Consider the following 24,440-nt stretch of genomic DNA (forward strand, 5'->3'; position numbering starts at 1 on the left):
CCCAGCAGCAGCCAGGGTGAGCTGCCCTGCAGCACAGGATGCTCCTTGAGCTCCTTCAGCCAGGGAGCCGCCAGTGACAGCGAGCAGGAGAGCTGGGAAGTCAGAGCAAAGGAATTTGCAAACACATTCTTCAGCAGCACGAGGATCCCACTGCACAGTAAACAGGAACAAAGGCCGGACGGAGGCAGGGGCTGTGGTGAGGCAGCGGCTACTCCTGGTTCCTTCGAGCCCCTGCCGCCGGGCTCACCTGCCCCAGGCAGCACCTGGTGCCACAGTCCCCAATTTACTGCTCACCCTTCCCAGCTGCAGCTCATCTGGGGCCGGAAGTGCCAGCGAAGCGAAGAGAGGGGCTGCCAAGGGACGGCCAAGGACGTTGATGTCCCGGCAGGCGCCGCAGGGAGCCGACGCTTTGATCGCCTGCCCAAGAGCATCCTCCAAGGCAGGCAGGATGCTGCTCTGAGCCCTGCCCTCCCCTGCTCGCCCCAGCCTCGCCCTTGGACGGAGAAGAGGGGTGCGGGGCCCGCCGGCGCTGCCCCGTCTCCCCAGGATGCTCTCCCGCGCCAGGGGCTGCTCCCCGTGCTCCCGCTGCGCGGGCCGGCCGAGATTGAAAGCTCAGCAGGCTGCCGGCATGTTTTAGCCTGATGCAGGCGTCCCTCGGAGACCCCAGAGCAGTGGACAGTAATGTGAAAACGATACTCATGTCGTGTCTGAAAGGGCAACAGGTCATCATTAAAATGGAGGCGATGAAGATCATCCACCCAGAGAAGTTTTCGGAGCTGCAGGCGTCGCAGCCACGCTACGCGCCGGCCCCGCGCCGGGAGCCTCCCCTCGTGGCCAAGCGCGCCTGGCCCTCCGAGTCCGAGATCATCGTCAACCAGGCGTGCGGGGACATCCCCAGCCTGGACGCCACCCCCGGGCCCCTGCCGCTGCCCCGGACTCCCCCCCTGCCGCGGCGAGAGCGCGGGTACCAGAGCCAGCGGAAGGGCAGCTCGGAGGTCTGCTACCACCGGCAGCCGCCGTCGGACGAGGTGATCGTCAACCAGTACGTGCTGCACCCCTCGACGCCCTGCGAGCCCCTCGAGTGCCCCACCTGCGGCCACATGTACAACTTCACCAACAAGCGGCCCCGCATCCTCTCCTGCCTGCACTCGGTGTGCGAGGAATGCCTGCAGATCCTCTACGAGTCCTGCCCCAAGTACAAGTTCATCTCCTGCCCCACCTGCAAGCGGGAGACCGTCCTCTTCACCGACTACGGGCTGGCGGCTCTGGCCGTCAACACCAGTATCCTCAACAGACTGCCGGCCGAGGCCCTGGCTGCCAACCCCGTGCAGTGGAGCAGCGACACCGACCGCAGCTGCTACCAGACCTTTCGCCAGTACTGCGGGGCCGCCTGCACCTGCCACATCCGGAACCCGCTCTCCTCCTGCACCATCATGTGAGCCCCGGCAGCGGGCGGCCAGGCCCTTCTCTGCCGCCGGCACAGCCCAGGGACGCTCCGATGCTCACCGAGGACGCGGGAGCAGCGTCCTCGCTGGCACTGACGGGGGACGATGGGACCCCTCGCACCCTGATGTGCCCATGGAGAGGGACACGGGGATGGGAAAGCACATCTATGTACCAGAGCATCCAGGGGCTCTGGCTGCCCTGGGTCCTGCGCCAGATGCCCCGCTGTGCATCGAGCATCTCGCCACCCTCCTTCCCTGGACTCCTTCTCCCTCCGTTCTTCCCGTGGCTCCTGAGAGTGGACGCTGGGTCCTGACCGGAGCGGCACCGTCCCCATCGCCCTGCGGCTGCCGGCAGTGGCACGAGGAGCCCTGGAGACGCACGGTGCCCCGCTGGGTTCCCCTCCTGGCACGGGAGACAAGGACAGATCCCTGGCTGCTCCCCCTCCCACCTCTTCTCTGTAAGTTATTTGCCAAAGCTTTCATCTCAGCGGCCAAGCTGCCATGTGCCCAAGGTCTTGTAGCCATGCCAAGCCACCGCACCGGCCCCTGGGCTGCGAGCAGCCCCGCAGCCCGTTTCCTCTGCAGGCCCTTGAGGAAAGCTCCACTTTATCCTCGTTTTGGAGGATTCTCATTTTTCCCCCACCCCGTTCCCCGGCCGCCTCATCCCAGGTTACTTGTTCACAAAGGCATTGAGCTGTGCCCGTTCTCTGCTGCTCCTGCCTGGGGGCCCTGCACCGATGCCCCGTGGGGGCGGCTCAGAGGTGCAGCGTGGGGTCCTGGATCTCATATCGCTGGCTCCAGCGAGGGGATTTGGCTGGGCAGCAGGGCAAAGGTTTCACTCCTACCCACAGCTCCTTCCCTGAAGCTGCACCTCTGCTCTGACCCCTATGAGGAAGGACTGGCAGGGCAGCAGCCCCCTGTGCACTGTCTTTCTTTCTGCAGGGCACCTGAAGGGGTGAGTCTGCTGCCAAAAAAGAAAAAATGATCAATAAGAAACCTAAAACAAACAAAGCCATAATTTGCAGGTGCTCCTGCGGGGCTGAGCACCACAGCCTGGCACAGCTGTGGCACCGGGGGCACGCGCTGCCCAGTCCCCAGGCACGGGGGCTGGGTGAGCCAGAGGGGCTCCAAACACACCGTGAGAAAAGGGCAGCCCCAGCTCCGGGCAAAGCCTGGCATCCATCCTGGGAGAGGGGCTGAGCGTGCCCCCCACTCACCCCGAGGAGCGGCCCCGGTGCCACCCCGCTGCCGGCAGAGAACGGGGGCCGATAGCGTTTCTGTGTTGCTCTGCCAATGCCTCCTGCTGCTGGTTGTGACGATGATCATGTTTTATACCCGGCCTTGTTCTGCCCCCCATCGGTCTCCCCAATAAAGGTTATATTGGAACGAGCGGCGAGCTGGTGTCTGCGGCGTGGCTGCAGTGGGAGCGGGGCTGCACACCGGCCAGGATGCTGTGTGCCATGGGGCAAACTGAGGGAGAGATACCCAGAGGAAGGTTTGTTCCCTGGACTGGCACCTCCTCCTCTACCCTGGCTCTCTGCTCTGATGTGGTTGTGTCACCTCCTTGCCCAGTCCTTGGTGCCACTGCACATGCTGTGCTCTCGGCAGTGCCCTGCCCACCTTGGCAGGCGGTCCCCAGACAGACTGTGGGCTCCTGAATGCCATGCCAGGGGACAGGGTTTGCCAGCCTGGTGCCTGTGGCAGCCACTGGCAAAGGGAGCCGGGCCAGGACACGGGCCCCAGCAGCACACGGGGACACCCTGGCAGCGCTGGCACATGGCATCAGTGGGGAGCACCCACTGCCAGCCCCGAATGGGAGTGGGGAGTCTCTGCCTGGAAAACAAAACCGAGTCCATGGCACTGAAGTACAACATCAACAATGCAGCTGATGCCATCCACAGCCCTGACCTGTCTCCCCAGCCCTGCACCCCCATCCCCACCATCCTTCAGGGGTTATGTGGGGCACAGGCAGCCCTGGCAGCAGTGCTGAGGGGCTGCTGGTGGTCACAGCATCCCCTTAAGTGAGCCCCATGATGTGGCTGCTTGGGGAAGCTGAGGCAGCCCCGAATCCAGAGTGACCAAACACACAAAGGCACGGGCCAGCCAGGGCAGAGGTGGCAGCAATTTTGCCCTCAAAGCAGGAATTTACCCTTTTTATTACATAAAGTACAGCATGTCCTCCCCTCCCTCCTGGTACCCCTTGGGCACAGAGTAAATTTTAACCTGCTAATTTGATTTTGAATTGCAATTAAGGAAGAAATGGGGCTTTTCAGGAGTAAGAGCTGGGTGCCAGCCCATTTCTCCAGCCCTATTAACCTCGAAGCAGCGCTCGCTGGCAGAGGGGCCCGGGTGCGCTGTGGGGACAGGGACAGCAGCAGTGACAGCCCTCACTGATGGCTGCAGGTGAGTTAAAAGCCTTTCAGAGTCACTCCGACATCCCACTGCTGCGATGCTCCCCGGCTGCTGTGGCCACACCAAGCTCTGTGCCTCCCCTCTGCCTTTTCAAAGTGTTCCAAGTCCCACTGGCTGTCTAAACATGGCCAGGACATTGCTGTGGGAGCAGTTTTGGCCACGTGTGAGCAAAGATGCTCCTCCCAGCTGTAAAAATCTCATTGGTGTAATGTCTGTCCCAGGTCAGGATGAAGCTCTGGGTTCTCCCTGTGTCCAAGCTGGCCTGTGATGGGAGTGGGGGGTTAAATGGCACCTGGGGATGGCCCTTCCCCAAATGCCCCTGTTTTTGCTGTGCAGAGGACCAGAACGGGCAGGTCTCTGCTGGTTTGAGGCCAGCTTTCAGCAGGGGTTCAGGGAATGATGTTCCCCAGTCATTCTCCCCAAAACCACCTCCTGCAGCCCAGCTGGCTGGTGGCAGAGGTGGTGCTGGGCCAGGGGCAGCTCTAGCTCTGTGCTCCCATTGCTGCTGGGTGGGCAGCCCGGGCCCCACCAAGGCTGGGTGGCCCCAGCTGTCCCCATCCTGCCCCAACACCACCCCAGGACATTGCACAACAGGATCAGTTCCTCGTTGGCACAGAGAGGGAGGAGGGTGCGGCCCCAGTGCAGGGGCTGAAGGCTGTTCTGGGCAATGTGGTAGCACCATGCCAGACTGGGCAGGAGGTGGCCAAGCATCAGGGTTTCTGTCCTCCCTGGGGACACACAGCCTCAAAACCTTGGCCCAGGATGGTCACACACCCAAAGGGAGAGAGGAAGCTGCTGGCACCGGCTGCTGCTGGCATCCGGCTTTCACAACGAGCTGCAGTCCAGCCATGAGAAGATAATGGGTAGTGACACGGAGCCCAGGAGGCTGTGACAGGTCCCCAGGGCAGTGCTGGCCCCACAGGCACAGGCACCAGCTCCTGCTCACTCCCCAGCTCCACGTGCAAGGCCAGACCCTGGCACAGGAGTTGCTCCCAGTGCCTCACCACTTATGTGCCACCTCCTTGCTCACAGGTGCAAGATGAGGACAGCACTGGCATGTCCCCAGTGTGGGGGCTGAAGGGGAAGGGGAGATGGTGCAAGAAGATACCTCTGACCAGAGCTGGATGGGATCCCTGACACCCCGACTCCCCAGCCCCAACCCTCGCCTGCCCAGGCGGGTGAGAGCGGGTGCACTTGGCACATGCCTGAGGGTGTCTGTGCTGCACGTGTCCTCAAGGCCAGCTGGCATGGTGGGGTCCCAGGAGGGACACAGGGCTTTGGCAGGACAGGCCAGGAGAGAGGTATGGCCCTGCAGAGGAGGCAGGTGCCTGCGCGGATGGGGATAGCCACGACATCCTCCCTGTGCCAGCACCTGGGAGATGAGATGAAGCATTTGGGGTGCAGTGAGGTGTCAGGAGCTTGTGGGAGGGGACAAGGAAGGCTGTGAGAGGGGTGGGAGGAGATGGGCTGGATTTGAGAGGCTGTGTTCATGGTGGGGGCAAAGAGGCTGGGGGGCTACAGTGGGGTAATGGAGGGGCAGTAAAGGAGGGATGGGGGCTGGATGAGAAGGTGGCTGAGGGCTGGATGGGATTGTGTGTGGTGAGACTGGGGTGCATGGAGGGGCAGTGGGGGCTGTAGGAGGGGGCTGGGGGCTGCAGTGAGGTGTGCAATGGGAGATGGCGTGCACATGGCTGCTGGGAGGGGTCTGGTGCATAGTAGAGGGGAAAGTACAAGGGGCCTGCATGTGTGAGGCTGTGAGTGGGACAGTGCCCACAGACAGAGCCCCCCATGGCGCCAGCTCAGCATGCTGCTCGCTGCTATCTCAGTGAGCTAAATATAACCAAGTCCTTGCAAGCAGACATTGCAGCCAGGCTGCTGCAACGGCACCACCGGACTCTGCAGCCCCTGTGGATCCCACTGAGAGGAGGCTGGCAGATGAGTGCCAGCATCCACAGAGATTGACTCCTGCAGTGGGATCATGGAGGTCTGACACCTCCATCCACCCAAAGCAAGCCTGGAGCCATCCCCTTCCCCAGGCAGCAGCTGCCAGACCTGTGCTCTGCAGTGTGTCAGGGAGCAAGGGTGCAGAGGAGCTGTGCCATGGCCTAGGCAGTGCATGGTTGGGACACAGCCCCTGCTCAAGGCAGACTGCCAAGTACAAAGCAGAGCCCACAACTTGCTCACTGCTGAGGTATTGGCTGGTGCAGCTCCCCAGCAGCCGTGAGCAGTCCCTGCATGGGCTCAGTGCTGGTGCTGTGCTCACTGCTCCTCTGCCCGTGGTGCCTGGCTGGAGCTGGCTGCCAGCACCAAGCACCGGGGACGGAGCCGTGTTTGCTCCCTTATCTCGCTGCAGGACAAGGCACAAGCACAGGCTGGCACGGCTCAGCCAGGGCTGGGCAGTGCTGCAGGACCAGGCACCCTGTTGCAGGGTGGCTGGGTACTGGTGATGGTCCCTATTCCCTACTCATGCCACTGCTGAGCCCCAAGAGGACACAGCCCAGACCAAGCACTGAACTCATCTGGACACGGCCGTGGTACAAACACAAGTTGTATTTTCAGTCCATGCTGGGGAACCCCAGGCCCTCTGTCCTGGGCACAGGCGGCACAGCCCTGCTCTGCCTGCAGAGCCCCTTCAACTCCCAGCCCCGCGCCACAGACATGTCTCCAGTGCAGGATGGGCTCCTGCCTCATCTGCTGCCTGGCTGCTGCAGTGCTGTGTCACCTGGTGCCTGCTGGCATACAGGTGATGCCCAGCTCCGGGTCACCACCTTCAGCTGCCCACTCCAGCGCCTCCACCGCCTCAGCCACTCTGGGATCACAGGCAGTACCAGAGCATCCTGGCCACTTGGGCTCTCAGGTTGGCATCATGTCCCAGCAGCAGCCTCAGGGGCAAAGCAGCAACCGTGTTCCTCTCCACACAATACTTGTCCAGCGCTACTTATCCAGGATGAGGAAGAGCAGCACCATCAGGACGACGGGGAGGAAGATGAGGAGCAGGCTGAGCATCTCAGCCATCAGCAGCAAGGCCAGCACCAGGAGGTAGCAGCAGCGGCAGCAGCGGCGCAGGCGGCGCAGGCGGCGGATGAGGCAGGGCGGGTAGCGGATGCAGGGCAGGCAGCCGAACATGCGCGTGGTGTGGAACCGCACCTGGAAGCGATGCTCCAGGGCACCCGCCAGGCCCGGCCGCCGTGGGGGCAAGGCAGGGGGCCTGGGGGTGGCCGGGGAGCCGGGGGAGCCGGGCTGGGCGTGCAGCAGGAGCAGCTCCTCTTGCAGCTTGCAGATCTCCCACTCCAGCATGGGCGTCTTCTGGCGGCAGATGGGGCAGCTCACGCGGCCGAACTCGGCGCCGGCGGCCGTGTCCATGATGGCGCGCAGGCAGGCGCGGCACAGCCCGTGGTTGCAGTTCAGCAGGGACAGCCTGTGCCGCTGCTCGTCGTAGGGCTCGGTGCAGATGGGACACTCGTCCTCGCTGCCCGCTGGCACGCGGCACGGCTCTGCCACCACCTCGCTCAGCGTCTCCTCGTCCTTGCCAGAGAGGCTCGGGATGGAGCCGGAGGCGCTTTCCAGGCCGGGCGACCCTCCCCGCGGCACTGGGCTCTCTCCACGGGGCAGGATGGGGCTGTGAGTGGTGGTGACGGCAGCGGGAGGGTCCTGGCCCGTGGGTGGGGAGGCACCGCGGGCAGGCGGCTCGTCGTGCCCGGGCAGGAGCAGCTCCACCGTCTCCTCCTCTGGCAGCAGGTTCCAGCAGCCCCAGGCAGCAGCGGGCACCTCTGGGCAGAGTCGGGGCGGCTCCTCGGGGCCCTGCGACCCCACGGCCTCGCTGTCACCCCGCTGCCCGGCACAGCCCTCCCCAGCATCCGCTTGCACTGGCTGGGAGCCAGGCCCTGCCCGCTCGCCCGCTGCCGGCTCCATGGGGGCAGCTGTGCCACAGCCACCCCGTCACCCACCGCCCCGAGCGCCCTGGCAGCCGCGTGCAGGACAGAGCAGGAAGCGTGGCCTTCAGCACGGCTGACAGCGGGATTCAGAGGCTGCAGCGTCCACACGGAGTCCCGTCATCCCTCCGGCACGGTTTGGGCCCCCCTCCCAGGCAGATGGGTCAGGAGCCCCCAAAACAGGGTGCATCCCCATTACCCTCATCAAGAGGCCTCCCCAAGAGGGGCATCGCTGTGAGCATCCAGCAGTCACCTCTTCACACTCCTCCTCTTCTTCCTCCTCCCCCCAGCGCTGACACGGTGCTGACCCACCAGGGTCCGGAGCAGAGGGCCGGGAGCCGGGCACTGCCGTGTGGGGAGAGGTGCAGGACGTGACGGGCCTGGGAGGGCTGGGGCTGGGCCTGGCTCTGCCCAGTCTGGTTTGTCAGCTTCTGGAAGCGACTCAAATGCAGGCGGCGCGGGGCAGGCAGCCACGCTCACACCAATCAGCTGCCGCAGCAGCCGGGGAGGAGCGGGGCCACGGCCGCCTCTTCTCACCCAGCAACAATGGAGACACCTCTGCAGCCAGAGCTCGTCACACTGCTGCTGTGGGGATGGCAGAGTGAGGCATGGCAGTGTGGGGCATGGCTGTGTGAGCCATGGCAGTGTGGAGCATGGCAGAGTGAGCCATGGCAGTGTGGGGCATGGCAGAGTGAGCCATGGCAGTGTGGGGCATGGCAGTGTGGGGCATGGCAGAGTGAGCCATGGTAGTGTGGGGCATGGCAGTGTGGAGCATGGCAGTGTGGGACATGGCAGAGTGAGCCATGGCAATGTGGAGCATGGCAGAGTGAGCCATGGCAGTGTGGAGCATGGCAGTGTGGGGCATGGCAGTGTGGAGCATGGCAGTGTGGAGCATGGCAGTGTGGGGCATGGCAGTGTGGAGCATGGCAGTGTGGAGCATGGCAGTGTGGGACATGGCAGAGTGAGCCATGGCAGTGTGGGACATGTCAGAGTGAGCCATGGCAATGTGGAGCATGGCAGTACGGGGCATGGCAGCATGGACTCTGCCCTGCCCCAGCACAGCCCCCCAGCTCCCAGCCCAGGACAGCACACCAGCACAGCCCTTGCGCTGCCCCAGCCCAGACTCCCTCCAGCTCATCCCCGTGCCCCAGGTCAGTCCCTGTGCTGGGCCAGCTCACCTTGTGCCCCAGCAGCAGCTTTGGAAGGAGTAAGTCAGTCTGGATAGTGCCCAGTGCAAAGGGATGGTGTCACCAGTGTGACAGTTGCCACACAACAGCAGCCCTGTGCTGACCCCCAGCTGTCCCTGGGCCATCAGTCACACAGCCCAGCCAGGCACTGCAAAGGGCAACAGCTCCTTGCAGCATGGCAGCAGGGGGAGACCCAAAAAGCACAGGGCATCAGTGCCATGCAGGACCCCAGGCCATGGCATGTGGGAGGGCAGCTGGGTCACAGGCCTCGCATGGCACTGCTGTCCCTTCCTGCCCCAGCCTGCGCCCGGGACTGTCCCGGCTGAGTCAGGCCCTGGGCCCTAATTGCTATTTACACAGTAGCAGTGAATTGGCTGAACTGGGGGAGGGAGGTGGCACCAGCCCCACTGGGTCACTGGCAGGGCCAGGACTGGCATGGCCCTGAGGCTGCTGGGGAAAAGGGCTGGAGGCAGCTCCAGGATGGGGCAGAGGACGGGTCCAGCAGTGCAGGTGGTCAGGGAAGGAGGTAACTCAGTGGGAACTGGCATCCAAGGAGCTCAGACCTCGGCATCAAGCAGGCTCAGGAAGAACTGGCAGCAAAGACAGAGGGATGGAAGCGTCCTGCTGCACCCATCCCCGCTGGCCTCAGCCACTGGAGACAAGGGGAACAGGTCTGTCAGGGCAGCCTCCTGCAGCAAGCACTGCTGCTGCTGACTAATGCCAGGGCGGAGGGACAGTGCAACAGCTCATTTCCTCTGGGCCCTAACACAACCCCCAGCTGCCACTGTAGCTCTAGCAGTGCCTGCGGGTGCTGCTCACCCGGCCCAGGGACCCCAGGAGCTGCAGCAGGGAAGGTCCCTGCAGCTTGGTCCCACTCAGGAGCCAGCCAGTAGCATCCCCCCACTGCCCTGGGAAGCCAGGCTTCCCCCACACCAACCCCTTGTCCACCTGCCATGGCCCTGTTGCCATCAGGGAAGAGCTGGCTGTGTACATCCCCCTCCCCTTGCCAGGCCCCTGTCCTGGCTTGGATCCTGGCTGGGGTAATCTCAGCCCAAGGGTGAGGGCAGAGGCTGATCCTTTTGCTGGTCCTTTATTCAGGCAGAGCTGCTGGGGCAGGGGGAGGCAGGGAGCCAGGCTCATGACCACGTTTCAGCTTGGAAGCGTTGGCAGCGTTCCATGGCAGCGAAATGCTCCTGTGCTTCAGAGGGTGACATGCCACCTTCCAGCTGCAGCACGGATTGCAGGGCCTCAGCCACTGCTGCTGGCATCTGCTTGGCATTCCTGGAAGAGAGAGGAGGTGGTGTGATGGAGGGGGAGCAGGAAAAGCGGAGGCTGTCAGTGGCTCCATGGCCCCAGCCCCACCACCCCACACTGCAGCACAGGCTGCCTGGCACAGAACCAGCACAGGCTGAGAGGCAGCCAGCCCCTTCCCTGGAGAGCTGCCCTTACCCAGGGCTGGCACAGGGAGGTACAAACACAGCCTCAGTAGCCAGTCTGGGGTGAAGGAGCCTGACAGCTCAGCAGCCTTAACCTTGGCCTCTGTGTTGCTCCATTTCCCATCATCCTCATTAAAAGGAGACAGGGAATATGCACAAGTCACAATTTATCGACAGGAGGGCAGGAAAGGGGCCTTTCATCTGGGGAAACATTGGCTGTACACCATGTCTGACCCTGAGCTGGGCCAGACCACTGCTGTCTCCTTTCCAGAACCCTGAGATGGTCATTCTGCTGGTGACACTGGGAACCAAAGCCAGTGCAAATCTCAAAATAAGAGAAAACAATGAAGAAAAACCACGAGCTCCTCTGTAGAAAACACAGCAAATAGGATTGAGCCCTTCCCAGAGTGATTCCTTCTTATGGGAAATAAGAAATTCAGACTTCTCTTTTCCTGAAGAGAGTTTCATTTGATGAACTGACTGTGCAACAACAAGAAAAACCCCAACCCCATCTAACAACAAATCTGCCAGGCTGCTCCAATTGGCACGAGCAGCTGGCAACGTCCTTGCTGTTTCCCAAGAACAAGGCAGAATTCTGACTTTGCTTTTGAAGCTGATTAACATCCCAAAATACACAGAAAGGAGGTCTTCTTTTTTTGGAAGAGTCATATTGTTTCCAAGTTAGGCACCAGTATGCAAATGGGTGATGGCACAGCCTGCCTTCTGATGGAAAATATGTCAAATGCCTGGGTTTTTTAGCAGAAAAAAAGAGAGACATTTTCAACCTTTTTGCCCCTGGGTGAGATAATCTGGGCACAATCACAGAGAAGACACAGCCATGGCTCCCCAGGGCCTGTTCCAGCCAGCAAAGGCAAATGCACAGGCTCAAGGACACACAGCCCTAGTGTGGTTGAAGCAGTGAGTAGTATTTTTAAGGAGAGAAAAGGCCATTTCCAGGTTAGCACACCTATGCCTGGCAACTCCCTGGCAGTTCAGAGCCTGTGGGGTGGGCACTGTGATCCTGGGTGCCTATGTGTAGGGTGGCTGCTCAGGATGGCTGGGCAGTGCCAAGGCAAACAGGGCAGCTGCCACTTCCACAAGGAGGATGAGGCTCTTGGGTACCACCTGCCTGGCTGGGGCTGAAGCTCACCCCATAGCAGGGACAAAAGCCCTGTGAGGTGGGCTTCAGCATGACCCTGATGTCCAAAACACCTTCAAGACCACTGTGAAATGACAGGCCTGGGAAGTCCTGTGATGCAGGAGGCACAAGGGAGCAGGCAACAAGTGATGGAGCAGTGGGTGGCTCAGCCTCTGCTTCCTGGGCAGGAAACAAAAATCTCCTGCTGGAGGAATGCAGCAAGGCCAGTCTGGCCCTGCAAGGCACTGAGGAAGTTCCTGCTCTTGTGCAGGACAGGCAGGAAAGAGCCTCCTGCAATTGTTGCTTGTGGTGACACCAAGGCCCAGGCTTGCAGAACGCTTTCCAGGTCGTGGGGTGCACAACAAACACCATCCACAGCCTCCTGCCTGCTCAGGAGCCCAAAGCATTTCACAACACTGGCCCCAGGCAGCGGGTGAGCAGCTTCCTCCCTGCCCTACAGGCAGCAGCTAAAGGCTTTGCCCAGGAAAAGAGCCACAGAACTAGGAATGGAGCTGCAGATGCTCTGCCTCCAAAGGCCAGTCCCACTGCCAGAGCAGGCAGGCTGCTGTGTGACACGGCTCAGCTCTGCACTAGGAAGGCAGTTTTGGGTGAGAAGAGCCATACAGATTGTGCCAAGGGTCATAAAAGCTGTAGCACGAGACCCAGCACAGGTGTAATCCTGGTACATTGTGCTTTAAAAGTCTCCTGCCCACCTGAGCAGCCACAGGAACTGCATGAGCCTTTTTCCCCAGCTCCACCAGGCCCCACTGGAGGAGAGAGGGGCTCCAGGTCCCACTGGAGCCCTCCCAGCTATGGATGTGCTGTGGGTCAGAGGCCAGGCAGCCTGCTGGCAGCTGAGGCTGGTCATGGGTGCTGGCAGCTGAAGGAATGGGCTCAGGAGCAGCTTCATCATGGTTCCAGCTCTGCCCCTCCAAATCCGAGCTCAGGGTGAGAAACAGCCCAGAGCCTGCAGAGCAGAACACGCAGAGAGGAGGAACTGCAGCCCCTGATCTGCTAGGATGCTGGGTGCGCTCTCTCTAGAGGCTGAGCTGAGGGAACACAGCCCTGTGCAGCTCTGCTCCCCACCCTGCAGGAATCCCCCACTCACCCAGCCAGGTAGACACGAGTGTTCCCGTTGCTCAGCAGCTCCCACAGCAGCCTGCGGTTCTCCAGGATGCGATGCTGAACATAAACCTTCTCCTCCTGCAGGGAAACACAGCACTGAGCCCACAGCCCCAGTCCACCTGCAGGAGGGGGCACTGGAAGAAGCAGTTGGATCAACTATTGTACAGGGAAGGCAATGCCCTCACCTCGTATGGGATGGGTTGGTGGGAGATGGGTGCAGCAGCAGGAGCTTCAGGGGGGAATGCACCCCAAGCAGCCCCCTCAAATCCTTTGGCTGCCCACTGCCTGCTCCAGCTCTGGGGAAGAGCCAAGACCAGGAGCTGGGGAGTCCCAGTGAGGGTTCCCCTCCTGCCTCTCTTCTCCCAGCCTGGGCAGAAACCAGTCCCAGTCTGTGCCCCCACGTCAAGGCTGCTGAGGGGCAGAAGCCTTTCCCTGCACACCTGGCTGTGGGTCCCAGTCCTGTCCCAGCCCTGTCACTTGCTGGAGTCTTGGCAGAGCTCGGAAGGGCAGAAATCTCAGAGGGTCACCTCAGTCCCACTCCCCGTCCCTCTGCTCTGCTCAGGGACTGGATACACTGGCTCTCAGCACAGTACAGACCACCAAAGGAGTGTTCTCAAAGGGTTAACCCACAGTCCTTCCTGCAGCCAGGCAACTGCCTACACCCTGGCTCCTGCCCAAGTGGAACAGGGCTGCCAACCAACCAATCAACCAAGGGGCCTCAATTCACGGGGCCCAGGCTGCTCCATGACAAAGGTGACACTGTGATGGAGGCCAAGCCCTCGGCCCACCACGCTGAGCTGAACCACAGGCACAGCCTCCTGCCCACATCCTCTCTCTCCAGCCAGCCCCACAGCTCCCTCTGTGTGTGGGCACAGTCCCAGGGGCCAGTCACCAGGGCCCATGGGTCACCTCCAGCACCCCACAGCTCCAGTCTGCCGCTGGTGACACGGGAGGGGAGTGACCCTGGCATCACCATCCTTCACAGGCACCAGCCAAGTGCTGACAGAGGCTCTGCCACAGGGGCTGTAGCTTCCAGCAGGTCACTTAAGGACCTGCAGCTGCCTGGAAACCAGAGCACCCCAATGACACAGTGGGGTCAGGCCTTGGCTGAACCCTGGGGCATCCTGCTGGGCACCAGCACAGGCTGCATGAGGCTGGGTCACTCAGTCTGCACTGGGGAGATGTGCTGGGACAGGTCACTGCAAAGGGGACTTGGCAGAGGGAAGAGGGAAATCCTGCTCAGCTTGGGAGCATCCCAGCTCCTGCCAGGTTTCATTTGATGAGTCTGTAGCTGTGGCATCTCCTAGAGCTCCAGGTATAACCCCACCATGGCGCATTGTACCCACCTGCCTCTCTGTGTGGCACTTGTGGCAGAAGACTCTCATGGCAAACTGCCTTGCCCCAGGGAGCAGGCATCTCCTGCAAGCCCCATCCCTCCAAGGTCTGTGAGGGCAGGTGAAGGGAGGCTCTGGGGTTGCTCTCCAGATTTGGGGAGCAGCAAATCCTCCCATTGCTGTGTGAGCCACCAGAAGAAAAAGGGCAGACTGGTTGTCCAACAAGCCTCTGCAGTGCTGTTCCTGCTCATCAAAGACTTGGAAAGCCTTCACAGAGGCATTCAACTCATGCCTTACAAGTGACTGGATAAAAGCTGCTGGCCTCGTGTCAACACATGCACACAGCCAGGAGAAAAGGGCTGGTGCAGCTGAGCCACCAAGAAACACCCATTCTCACAGACCCTTTGTGTCAGATCTGTGTCTCAGAGGCAGGCTGAGCTTTCAGTGCCATCAAGGGACAGAGCAAGGCAGTGAAACACAGAGCTCCTGGGGCAACATAAAAGGCTCCACAGAGAGTCACCCACCACAGCCAGTGCCTGAGAAATGGGGGAGCAGAGGGAGGGGCTGAGCTGTGGGGGTGCACATGTCCTGGGGAGCTCCTCCTGCACAACTGAGGCTTGGGCAGAGCTAGCACAGAGGCCAAGCTCTCCAGCCTCAGCATTGATCACAGGGACACAGTGGGGGAGGGTGGCACTAAACTAAGAAAGGTTATTGCCTGGTGACCCCCCAAAGGCTTGGGAGCCTTTTATCACTCACATGATGCAGCCAAACAGAGCTGCCCAACACCTTATCTGCCCCAGCTCTCAGCCCCGTCCCAGTAACCTTTCTAAGCTCAACTCAGCCAGACACGTCTGGGCAGTGTCACAGCAGCACTGGTGGGGATCCCAGCCAGCTCCCAGGAGGCATGAGGGAGTGAGGTGACCACTGTGCCAAGCCACCAGAGCCTTCACAGGCCATGCCCACAGGTACACGGGCCAGGAACACTGACAGAGTCCCACCAGCACCACCTGAGATGCTTCTGTATCCACCTTCCTCATCTGGGAACAAACCTGGTCTCTGGAGAAGGCCGTGAAGAGTGTCAGGACGCCCTTTGCCACCAGCTCTTCCCACTCTGCCTGGCAGTAGAAGTCCTTGGATTTGTGGCGGCAGCCAAAGAACAAGTAATTCCCTGCAGAGAGCAGACGACAGGGGCTGGCTGGGTGGGTGAAGGGCAAGTGCTGGGCACTGTTGGTGTCCACAGCACCTGGAGCAGAGCCCCAGGGCCCCCACCTCCCTCTGCACCTGCCTGGAAGAGCCAGGAGCCATGAGAGCACGAAGCCAAGTGACCTGAGGCAACCAGAGGCCGCTGTGTGCTGGGAAAGCCAGAGGAGAGGGCTGGGTAGGGCAAGAGAAATCCCTCAGGGCTGCCCATTTCCCCCTCCCCCCAGCCTCTCCTTCCTGCTGAGACCCATGGCTGAGCCAGGACATGGGCAGAGCTGTGACTCCTGTGCAGCAGCAGAGCTCTGTAACCCATCTCCACTCCCAGAAAGCCAGAGAAGAGCCTCTGCAGAGCCCTACCCAAGGGGCAGCCTCACCTCACAGCCCTGTGAACTATCACGCAGGCTGCACACACCAGCCTCTGATCCTCACCTGCCTCAGAGCCCAGGTTGCTCCCACTCAAACACAGCAAGGCCCAGGCCTGTCCAAACCCTCAGGAGCACCCCAGTCCCTTGCTCCCATGTGCTGAACACAGACCTGCCTGCAGCAAGGGGCATCCCAAGTCCCTGCTCACCTCCGCATCCTTGTGCCACCCGCTCCTGTATGGCTGCTCGGAAAGGTGCCACCCCTGTGCCAGGGCCAATCATGATCACAGGGGTGTCAGGGTCAGCTGGGAACTTCATTCCTCCTTTTTTCACCCAAAGAGGCACCCGGACATCACCTGCAAATTAGACTGAGTGGCATCACCCACAGCACACTTTGCACAGGGTCAGCCCGCTATGCAGCTCTTCCAGGATGCTCTGGAGATAAAGGATGGCACCACTACCCTCGCATCAAAGCATCCCCAGTGCCAGGGGCACACTATGTGTGTAAAGAAAGTGCTTCAGCTGTCTGAGCATGGTCTCTGCAAGCACCTGAGCAAATATGAGCAAGGCAAGAGCCTCACAGCACATGGGCTATGGGACAGCCTTCTCACACAGCTGGTGCCAGGGAAGACAGTGGTGGAGGCAAGCAGAGATCTCAACCTGGCTGTTGAGTAAGGACTAAACTTGCCTCCTCTGGGAGCCAAAGGAGGGATGAAGACCCACATCTATATGCTCTGAGATAGATCCAGTCTTGCCCTGGAGCCCTGCAGAGCAATGCTCTACCATCCTGCAGCAGGTTTGTCACATTTTCTTGGGGACCCAGCCAGAGGGGTTCTGTGGTTAAGAGCAGACAAGCAGCACACATGGGCTTTGCAGGACAGGATGGATACACTCAAAGGAAGGACCATCCTTCTCAGGGCTGGTGCTATGGGGCTGGAGGTGTCCAGCAGTCAGAGCACTGCCAGCTCCAGCATGCCAGTAGCAGCCTGCTCTGGCACAACCAGGCACACTGGCAGTGGGAGAGGGTTGAGAGAGAAGGTGGGAGAAAACCAGGGGCTCAGGGTGCTGAGGGCAAGCTGGAGGAGCACCCCATGCTCTGAAGAAGATGGGAGCAGCAAGGAAGGGCAGCTACCGAGAGTTCAGCCTGTCCTGCCAAGCCAGTGTGCTGCAGCTCCCCATGGTGGTAACGCTCCAGCCAGGGCCCACAGCAGCTCCAGCACATGGACAGCACATACACAGCCCCTTCAGCACGGGCTCTCAGTGCCATGGCAAGCACACGGGCATCTCACAGAGCCCAAGCCATTACCTTGCTCTGGGTTGAGAGAAGCCAACCAGGTAGAGCAGAGACCACGGCGAGGTTTGCTGAGCCGTGTCTTGTACCGCACTACTGCCACGAGGATCTGGAGCCGGTCGGGGTGAGCCTGTGTCCAGACAGCAGCCACAGAAATGAGCAGACACTTAGCATGGCTCTGCAGAGAGAGCCCAGGGCCTGTGCCCAGCTCCCCTCAGGGTGTCTGTCACATTTGCCCTGGCCTGAAACAGCCACTCAGACACAGAATGGAGCATGTCTCTGCCCCAAACCCTTCCAAGAGAGAGTTATCCCAGAGAAGCACTGCTGTGGGAACGCTCCAACAGCTGGCAACAGCCACAGGGACTGTCCCACCCAAGAGGTCTTCAAGGAGGACAAATGCCACCTGCCCAGCCATAGGGCCAGGCCTGCTGCTGCCACAGCCCTCTCACAGTCACATCACCTGGGAGGCTCCTGCCTCACCCACCACTGCTCTGCCACAGGGACACATCCTGCTGCAGCACCCTGGGCAGCCTCTGCTCGCAGGGCACAGGGGCTTGCCACAGCCCTGGGCTAACACCCAGCACTGCCACCTGACAGGCTCACGGCAGAGTGGGGGTACATGTGGCTTTGGGTGCTCAGAGGGCCTAGGAGCACAGCCTGAGCATCTGCAGCACAACCAACAGTCAGCTCTGGCCCAAACCTTCAGGCCAGAGCCCGACACAAGGCTGAATAGGGCTGAGCACTTACCATCATGGAGGAGGCGATGGAGAAGGCGCGGGGTCTGATGCGGGGGATGAGGTCCAGCAGGTACTCGGCTGGAATGGCACACGTGGTGTGAGGGAAATCCCAGAGAGCCTGCAAAGCCAAGGCAGGGTGAAAACTGGCACAGCCCAGAAGGCAGTCTGCCTGCTCCCTGGGCCATCAGAGGCTGTGCCATGCTGGCCTTGACCAAAGGCACTGCACCAGGCACCTCCAACCACCCCATTCCACTCCCTCCCCTCACCCCCAGGCTGCAGCATGGGGCCCACCACACAGTCCAGGATCTGGAAACACAAGGCCACTCAGAAAGTGAGTGAAGTAGATTAAATTCCCCAGACAAGAACAGAGGGCTGAGCATGCCCCTGGGTGTTTTAAGCCACGGCACAGCCCTCACAGAGTGGGCTTGCCAGGCTGCCCCAGCCTCACCTCCAGAGTGGTCCTGCGGGGCCTGTTGCAGTAGCTGTACAGCTCTTCCTGGCCCTGTGCAGAGCTGAACTCCTGCAGCTTCTCCCTCTCCAGCTCGTTGGTAGAGAAGTAGGACAAGAGCTCAAAGAAGGAGCGACGTGGCACGCAGGAGATGTCCAGGTAGTGGGTGACCAGGTGCCGGATGGTGCAGGGTTGTGGCAGCAGGGCAGGGAGGGATGTGCCTGCAAGGCCAGGCAGTGGGGAGGGCTCAGGGTCAGCAGGGGAAACAGACACCCAAGTGTTCCCTGCCTGTAGCCCCTGCAGCTCTGCTGCTCCCCACATCCCCAGACATCATCCCCGCTGCCTGCAGGCACCCGCACATCACATGAACATAATGGGGCCAACTTCAGCTACTGCCATTGCTGCTCGCCCCACAGGCCCCCACTCCCTCCTGCTCTCCCCAGCTTGCCTTCCAAGCCCACAGGTTTGCAACAGAGAGCCAGGGGTGCAGGGCTGTCTCTTACTTTACACAGGTGCTTTAGGACGATGCCTCATCCCCTCAGGTCCCCCTTTGCCCACACACAGCACAGTAGAAACAACCGGCAGTGTCGGATGTGTCAGGCCTGTCCTTGTCTCCTACTTCTGTCCCAAAGGTGTGAGGAGCAGACTGAATTTCTCTTGGGTTTGCCTGCCAGGCAAAATTCCCAGCACTGATAGACACATAAAAGATGGAGGGGGAATTGGCACTTGGGGAACAAGAGAGAAAACCCTCTCAGTACCATGAAGACTGCAGAGCCTCCAAGGGGTTTCTCCAGTTGTTGGTGCTGGTTTGTGGCTGCAGAAGCACCTGCATTAAGTCCCTGGGGTGCAGGTAGAGCAGGGAGATCTGTATAGTCCAGGGAAGGAAGCAGAGGCTTCACAACCTGGGTCTTGATCAGGGGAGGCTACAGGATCCTCCACACTCACTGCTGGAGGCTGCCAAAACACAAGGCATGGGGGCAGCCTGGGCACAGCTGGATTCCCCCCACGAGTCACACTGGCCCTAATGCAGGATCCACACGTGCCCAGCGCTGGGAGGGAAGAGCCTCCCCCTACAGTGAGACAGGCAGACATCCTGTGTCTGTCAGCCATTGCCAACTCCCTATTAACCAGAAGCAGAGCTCCTGGGTGGGCCAGAGCTCAGGGGGCTGCTCTGTCCCACAGGAATAGCTGGCAGGACCTACCAGGCTCTGTGGGCTTCAGCACAAAGCGCCTGTCCGGATCCAGGCGCAGGAGCTGGCAGAACTGCTGCACATCTTCGGGGAAGTTCTGGGGCTGGATCATCACCACATCCCCTGCGCTGAACCTGTGGATGCAGCAGGATCTGCTGAGTGCAGCCATGGGCACAGCACTGCCAGCCCCACCAGTGCCTGCACCAGGCAAGGCCACAACTCTGCCAAACACCCAGCATCACCAACACTGCTCTCTGACCTGAGAATCATAGAATCACAGAGTGGTGGGTGTTGGAAGGGACCTTTTGAGATCATCCAGTCCACCCCTCTTGCCAAAGCAGGTCCCACCTAGATCAGGGAGCACAGGAACGTGTCCAGGTGGGTTTGGAAACCTCCCGAGAAGGAGCCTCCACAGCCTCCCTGGGCAGCCTGGGGCAGGGCTCCCTCACTGAAACACTGAAACAGTTTTTCCTTATGTTTCAATGGAACTGTTTGTGTTCCAGCTTCATCCCATCACCCCTTGTGCTGTCACTGGATACAACAGAAAGAGGTGCTGCCCCAACCTCCTGATACCCACCACCGAGATATTTCTAAGCATTAATGAGATCCCCCCTCAGCCTTCTCCAGGCTGAACAGCCCCAGGTCCCGCAGCCTTTCCTCGTAAGAAAGATGTTCCAAAGGCACAGAGCAGGTCCCTGGCAGGACCCACACCGCTGTACACCCCTGAGTGCTACAGAGGGGGCAGGAACCACAGCCACAAGGCTGCAGCCTCAGATATTTCCAAAGCAGGGGAGTGGAAGAGGAAGGCAAGCTACAGGACACCCCATCCCACACAGCAAAGCCTGGGGGAGTCAGGAGAATGCTCACGTGATCCCTGAGCCCGTGACATCAAACTCGATGAGCCGCACGTCCTGGAAGTGCTGGTGCGCGGTGAGGCGCCGGTTGGACAGCAGCCGGGCAGCGAAGGGCCGCAGCTCACACGGAACAGCCCTGGCTGCTGCCGCCTGCAGCTGGCCACCGGGCTGGCCATGGCCACCATGGGGCTGGGGGCACTCCTCAGGCAGGTACTGCAGGGTGTATTTTGGGGGCAGGCTGTGGGGAGGAGAGCAATGCGGTGTGGTTACCTCCGTGCCCCTGCTGCCGTGGTGCTAGAGGCTGCAGGCAGGGAGAAGCCTGAGGTTTCCTGCTGTATCCACCACCCATCGTCCCTGTTCACTGGAGTTGGCTTGTGCTCAGGGAAAGCACTGCAGACTGCCTGGAGGAGACCCTGAGGGCTCCAGAGTGGGCAGAGGGAGGCTGGCTGGGCACATACACTCGACAGTCTGTCAAGGGCAGGGGCACATCCAGACAGTAAGAGGGGCAAACCCTGTGGGGGCTGCTGACACACATCCAGAGCACAGGGAAACAGGGGTAAGCCCAAATACAGGGGTTACCAGGGACACCAGAAGCTGTGTGGAGAGGCTTCCTGAGCAAGGCAGGGCACATCTCCACCTGGAGAACAATCATGGCAGTAGAACACTTCAAGTCAGCTCCAGCAGCTCCTGTCTACCCACTGCACTCACCACACATCTGGGCTGATGATCTCGAGGCCAGGAGGGAGAGGATACAAGGTGAGGATCTTGTCCCATAAGGCCAGGAGCCATGGGTCAATCACTGCATCTGGCCTGCAAGTGGGAAATTTGGGCTGCAGCAGCTGAACATCATCCCCTCAGGCTCAAGCTGCTACAGCTGCACCCAGACAACGCTGGACCCACCCTGGGCAACCACCTCTGCTCCTCTTTCACTGCACAGTCACTCTGTGTTGTTTACTTCTAGATGCAGGTCTGGAAATCTCTCAGCCACTCTCAGCACTCACTTGCTCTCTGGGACCCAACCACTGTCATCTGAACAGAACCACCAGCTCCTCAAGCAGAGACAGTGGCAAACAGTGGTCCCCACGGCACATGGAGCTTCTGCCCCATGAGAGGGGCACAGCAGCACAGCTCAGGCTGCCACACTGCCATCAGGCACACAGCTCTGCCACACAGCCCTGATGGGTCTGAGCAGGACTGGGGAAGAGCCAGGAGAGGCTGGGTCATACTGGGGGTAGTGGGACACTAGCGCACCCCAGGGTTCCCCCCCACCACCCATCCACTGAGCCCTTACCCCAAGTCATGCTGGTCATCTCCCAACGCCACTGGCAGCAGAGGGTTGCCCCCAAGCTGAAGCACTCGTTTGTGCAGCTTCTTTGCAACAAAGTTGAACCTGAGCAGAGAATGAGCAGAGCTGCAGAGGGCACAGGGCAGGGCTGCTCCAAGAGGCCAGCAGGCTCAGGCTGTGGGAGGCAGTGCAGGCTGCAGCCACAGCAGCAGCACAGCCTGGCCCCTGCCCTGCCCAGCCCTCAACTCCATCCCAGGCAGCACAGAGAAGCAGCCAGCTGCCACTTGCTGGGACACACAGGCTGTGCCCAGCTTGCAGAAGAGACTCTGGGAGCTCCAGTTTCCCTTCAGGGCAGCCTATTCCCCAGACAGAGAAGTGCTTCCTTCCCTCTAGCCCTTCACAGCTCAGGCATACTCCCATCCCTCCCACTACAGCTCTCTCAGGCACACAGGAACAATGTTTTGGGAGAGAACTGGGACCAACAGGGCTGGCTGCCATCTAAAGCTCCATGTCTCCTGCTGGCTCAGTCCACTGAAACTGTTGTGGCACAGGCCTTCCTGCAATTCAGACAGTGAACTGCATGTCTGCAATAACTGACCAGGAAACAATGTCCCAGTCACTGCAGCAAAGCACCTGCTTGAGGAGGCTGGGAGGAAAGAGGCAGAAGCCCCATTCTTGTGGGGCTGGTAGAGCAAAGCTGGTGGGAATTGTGTTTCATCTGAGCTGCAGTTCTAGAACCAGGCTCTGTCTCACCTCACTGCCTTCATTCCCCAGCCACTTTGCTCTCGCTCTTGCAGCCAGAGCTGTGAGGAGCAGCTGTCACAGGCAGGCAAGGAGCCGCCGAGCTGCTTACTTGGGATAGGAGGAGTCGCCAAGGCCCAGCACGGCGTAGTCCAGCTGGCAGAGGGAACTGGGTGGCAGGTTCTTCCGGAACAGGAACCGCCAGAACATCTACAAGGACACAGCTGGGAGTCACACTGCTGCTGGGGAGGCCTTCCCTGCCTGCCTGCCCCAAGCTTCACCCACCCAGCAGGCCCCTCCTGCCCTCTGCTGAGTCCCAACACAGACAGGAGAGTGGCCTTCTGCAGAGGTGACCCCAGAAAACAGCCACCACTGCTACCTGCCAGGGGGACAATGCCCTGTGAGCCCTCCACAAAACCAGCAATAGATGTGCTGCTCCAAATGCCCCCCCTCAAGCTGCTTCAAGAGAGAAATCCAGTCACTGGACCAGGAATATAAAAGCAATATGGCACATCTTACCTTCATGTTGTCAGGCGGGTCACCCTGGCCGGTGGTTGCACACACAAATACCACCAACAGCTCGTTGATGAGGTTGGCCTGTGGGCACAAACATGGAAAGACACATTCAGGTCAGCAGCCTGCAAACACAGGTCCCAGCTGTCCTGACACAGCTGCTCACATCACACAGAGTTCATGGACAGACCACACTCAGCATGAAACCCACAGCTCTGCACGGCACAACCTCCTCTGTGAGCATCTACTGCCCAGGTGCTGCCTGCAGCATCGGCTCCTGGGTGCACCTCACCTTGCAGCACACGGCTGAGCACGTGTCATCTAACACAGACTCCATCCCCAAAGCCATTGCTCCCTTTTCACACCTTTTTCAGCTGGGTGGAGCACAACCTGCCCTCGGGAAGGACACAGAGACAGGGGCTGGTGAAATGCAGCAGGTCGCTGAAGGGGTGGAGGATTCCCAAGCCTGAAATGTGGTTTGGTGGAGATGAAGCAAAACCAGGAGCAACCCTCTGCATCACCACTCACCACATCATAGCTGTCCAGGGCCTCCACTCTGCACTGGAAGTGCCGTCGCTTGGCTTCTCTGCCGATTCTCTCGGCTGTGTCTTGAGCCGTCCCAGTTTGGCTGCCAAAAAGAACAAGGAGCTTCCGTTCCACCATCTGCAGGAGACAACAGCAGAGAAATTACCAGGAGGTGAGGGGAGGCCAGCCAGGAGGAAAAGCCAGGGACTGGGCTGTGACCATGGTGGGGACTAGCTGTGAGCCACAGGCCCCTTCTCCAGCTCCAGCCATGGGAGAACTCACCGTCAGCTCCGAGCCCCATCTCCCAGCCCCGGGTAGGACCTACCACGAGCTCTGAGCCCCGGCTCCGAGCAGGACCCACCGCGGGCTCCGAGCTCCGGCTCCGAGCAGGACCCACCGCGGGCTCCGAGCTGCAGCCCCCGGCTCCGGGCACGACCCACCGCGGGCTCGGAGCTCCGGCTCCGGGCAGGACCCACCGCGGGCTCCGAGCTGCAGCCCCCGGCTCCGGGCAGGACCCACCGCGGGCTCCGAGCTGCAGCCCCCGGCTCCGGGCACGACCCACCGCGGGCTCCGAGCTGCAGCCCCCGGCTCCGGGCAGGACCCACCGCGGGCTCCGAGCTGCAGCCCCCGGCTCCGGGCAGGACCCACCGCGGGCTCCGAGCTGCAGCCCCCGGCTCCGGGCAGGACCCACCGCGGGCTCCGAGCTGCAGCCCCCGGCTCCGGGCACGACCCACCGCGGGCTCGGAGCTCCGGCTCCGGGCAGGACCCACCGCGGGCTCCGAGCTGCAGCCCCCGGCTCCGGGCAGGACCCACCGCGGGCTCCGAGCTGCAGCCCCCGGCTCCGGGCAGGACCCACCGCGGGCTCCGAGCTGCAGCCCCCGGCTCCGGGCACGACCCACCGCGGGCTCGGAGCTCCGGCTCCGGGCAGGACCCACCGCGGGCTCCGAGCTGCAGCCCCCGGCTCCGGGCAGGACCCACCGCGGGCTCCGAGCTGCAGCCCCTGGCTCCCCAGCTGTGAGCTCCGAGGCTCCCCCTCCGGCTCCAGCCAAGTGAGAACCCACCGCGACCCCCGCGCCCCGTCCCCTGTCCCTGGGCAGGACCCACCGCGAGCCCCGCGCCCCGGCTCCGGCCCCTCTGCGGTACCCACCGCGGGCTCCGAGCTGCAGCCCCTGGCTCCTGGCAGGACCCACCGCGGGCTCCGAGCTGCAGCCCCGGCGCCGGGCAGGACCCAGCACGGATCCCCCCAGCCCGTCCCCACTCGTGTCCGGCGCGGCCCGGCTCCGCC

General features: G+C 61.2%; 3 protein-coding genes across 9 annotated transcripts; 1 reads left to right on the forward strand and 2 right to left on the reverse strand.

The window, feature by feature from the left end:
* The first annotated feature begins 637 nt into the window (after positions 1–637).
* RNF208 (ring finger protein 208) lies at positions 638–2,834 on the forward strand. The gene has a single exon (XM_062011561.1). It carries the CDS (start codon positions 642–644, stop codon positions 1,437–1,439), a length of 798 nt encoding a protein of 265 aa, XP_061867545.1. The 5' UTR covers positions 638–641; the 3' UTR covers positions 1,440–2,834.
* A 3,569-nt stretch (positions 2,835–6,403) lies between these two features.
* On the reverse strand, positions 6,404–8,169 carry LOC133627283 (collagen alpha-2(XI) chain). The gene has a single exon (XM_062011750.1). The coding sequence runs from the start codon at positions 7,767–7,769 to the stop codon at positions 6,792–6,794; it is 978 nt and encodes a 325-aa protein (XP_061867734.1). The 5' UTR covers positions 7,770–8,169; the 3' UTR covers positions 6,404–6,791.
* Positions 8,170–10,050: 1,881 nt separating this feature from the next.
* NDOR1 (NADPH dependent diflavin oxidoreductase 1) lies at positions 10,051–24,417 on the reverse strand. Of its 7 annotated transcripts, none has more exons than XM_062011742.1 (15): positions 24,303–24,417; positions 23,159–23,293; positions 22,637–22,714; positions 22,230–22,327; positions 21,383–21,481; positions 20,800–20,901; positions 20,105–20,329; positions 19,250–19,371; positions 18,048–18,268; positions 17,610–17,717; positions 16,878–16,992; positions 15,781–15,927; positions 15,059–15,177; positions 12,659–12,753; positions 10,051–10,257 (listed from the first exon to the last, which is right to left on the reverse strand). In XM_062011742.1, exons 2-15 carry the CDS (start codon positions 23,291–23,293, stop codon positions 10,113–10,115), a joined length of 1,809 nt encoding a protein of 602 aa, XP_061867726.1. In that variant the 5' UTR covers positions 24,303–24,417; the 3' UTR covers positions 10,051–10,112. The 7 variants fall into 7 exon arrangements, with proteins under 7 accessions (XP_061867726.1, XP_061867728.1, XP_061867730.1 ...); XM_062011744.1 differs by lacking the exon at positions 24,303–24,417 and adding an exon at positions 24,134–24,156; XM_062011746.1 differs by lacking the exon at positions 24,303–24,417 and adding an exon at positions 23,632–23,691.
* Positions 24,418–24,440: the final 23 nt, after the last annotated feature.

This window comes from Colius striatus, chromosome 19, assembly GCF_028858725.1.
Source record: "Colius striatus isolate bColStr4 chromosome 19, bColStr4.1.hap1, whole genome shotgun sequence".
NCBI lineage: Eukaryota > Metazoa > Chordata > Aves > Coliiformes > Coliidae > Colius > Colius striatus.

What these genes read in the sequence shown, in the direction of transcription:
- LOC133627283 (XM_062011750.1), bottom strand. Translation starts at nt 7,769, where the DNA reads ATGGAGCCGGCAGCGGGCGAGCGGGCAGGGCCTGGCTCCCAGCCAGTG.
- RNF208 (XM_062011561.1), top strand. Translation starts at nt 642, where the DNA reads ATGCAGGCGTCCCTCGGAGACCCCAGAGCAGTGGACAGTAATGTGAAA.
- NDOR1 (XM_062011742.1), bottom strand. Translation starts at nt 23,293, where the DNA reads ATGGTGGAACGGAAGCTCCTTGTTCTTTTTGGCAGCCAAACTGGGACG. An exon ending in GTCACGGGCTCAGGGATCAC is followed by an intron (nt 19,372 to 20,104) that starts GTGAGCATTCTC and finishes CTGCATCCACAG; the next exon opens with GTTCAGCGCAGGGGATGTGG. An exon ending in CCATCGCCTCCTCCATGATG is followed by an intron (nt 16,993 to 17,609) that starts GTAAGTGCTCAG and finishes GTCTGGACACAG; the next exon opens with GCTCACCCCGACCGGCTCCA.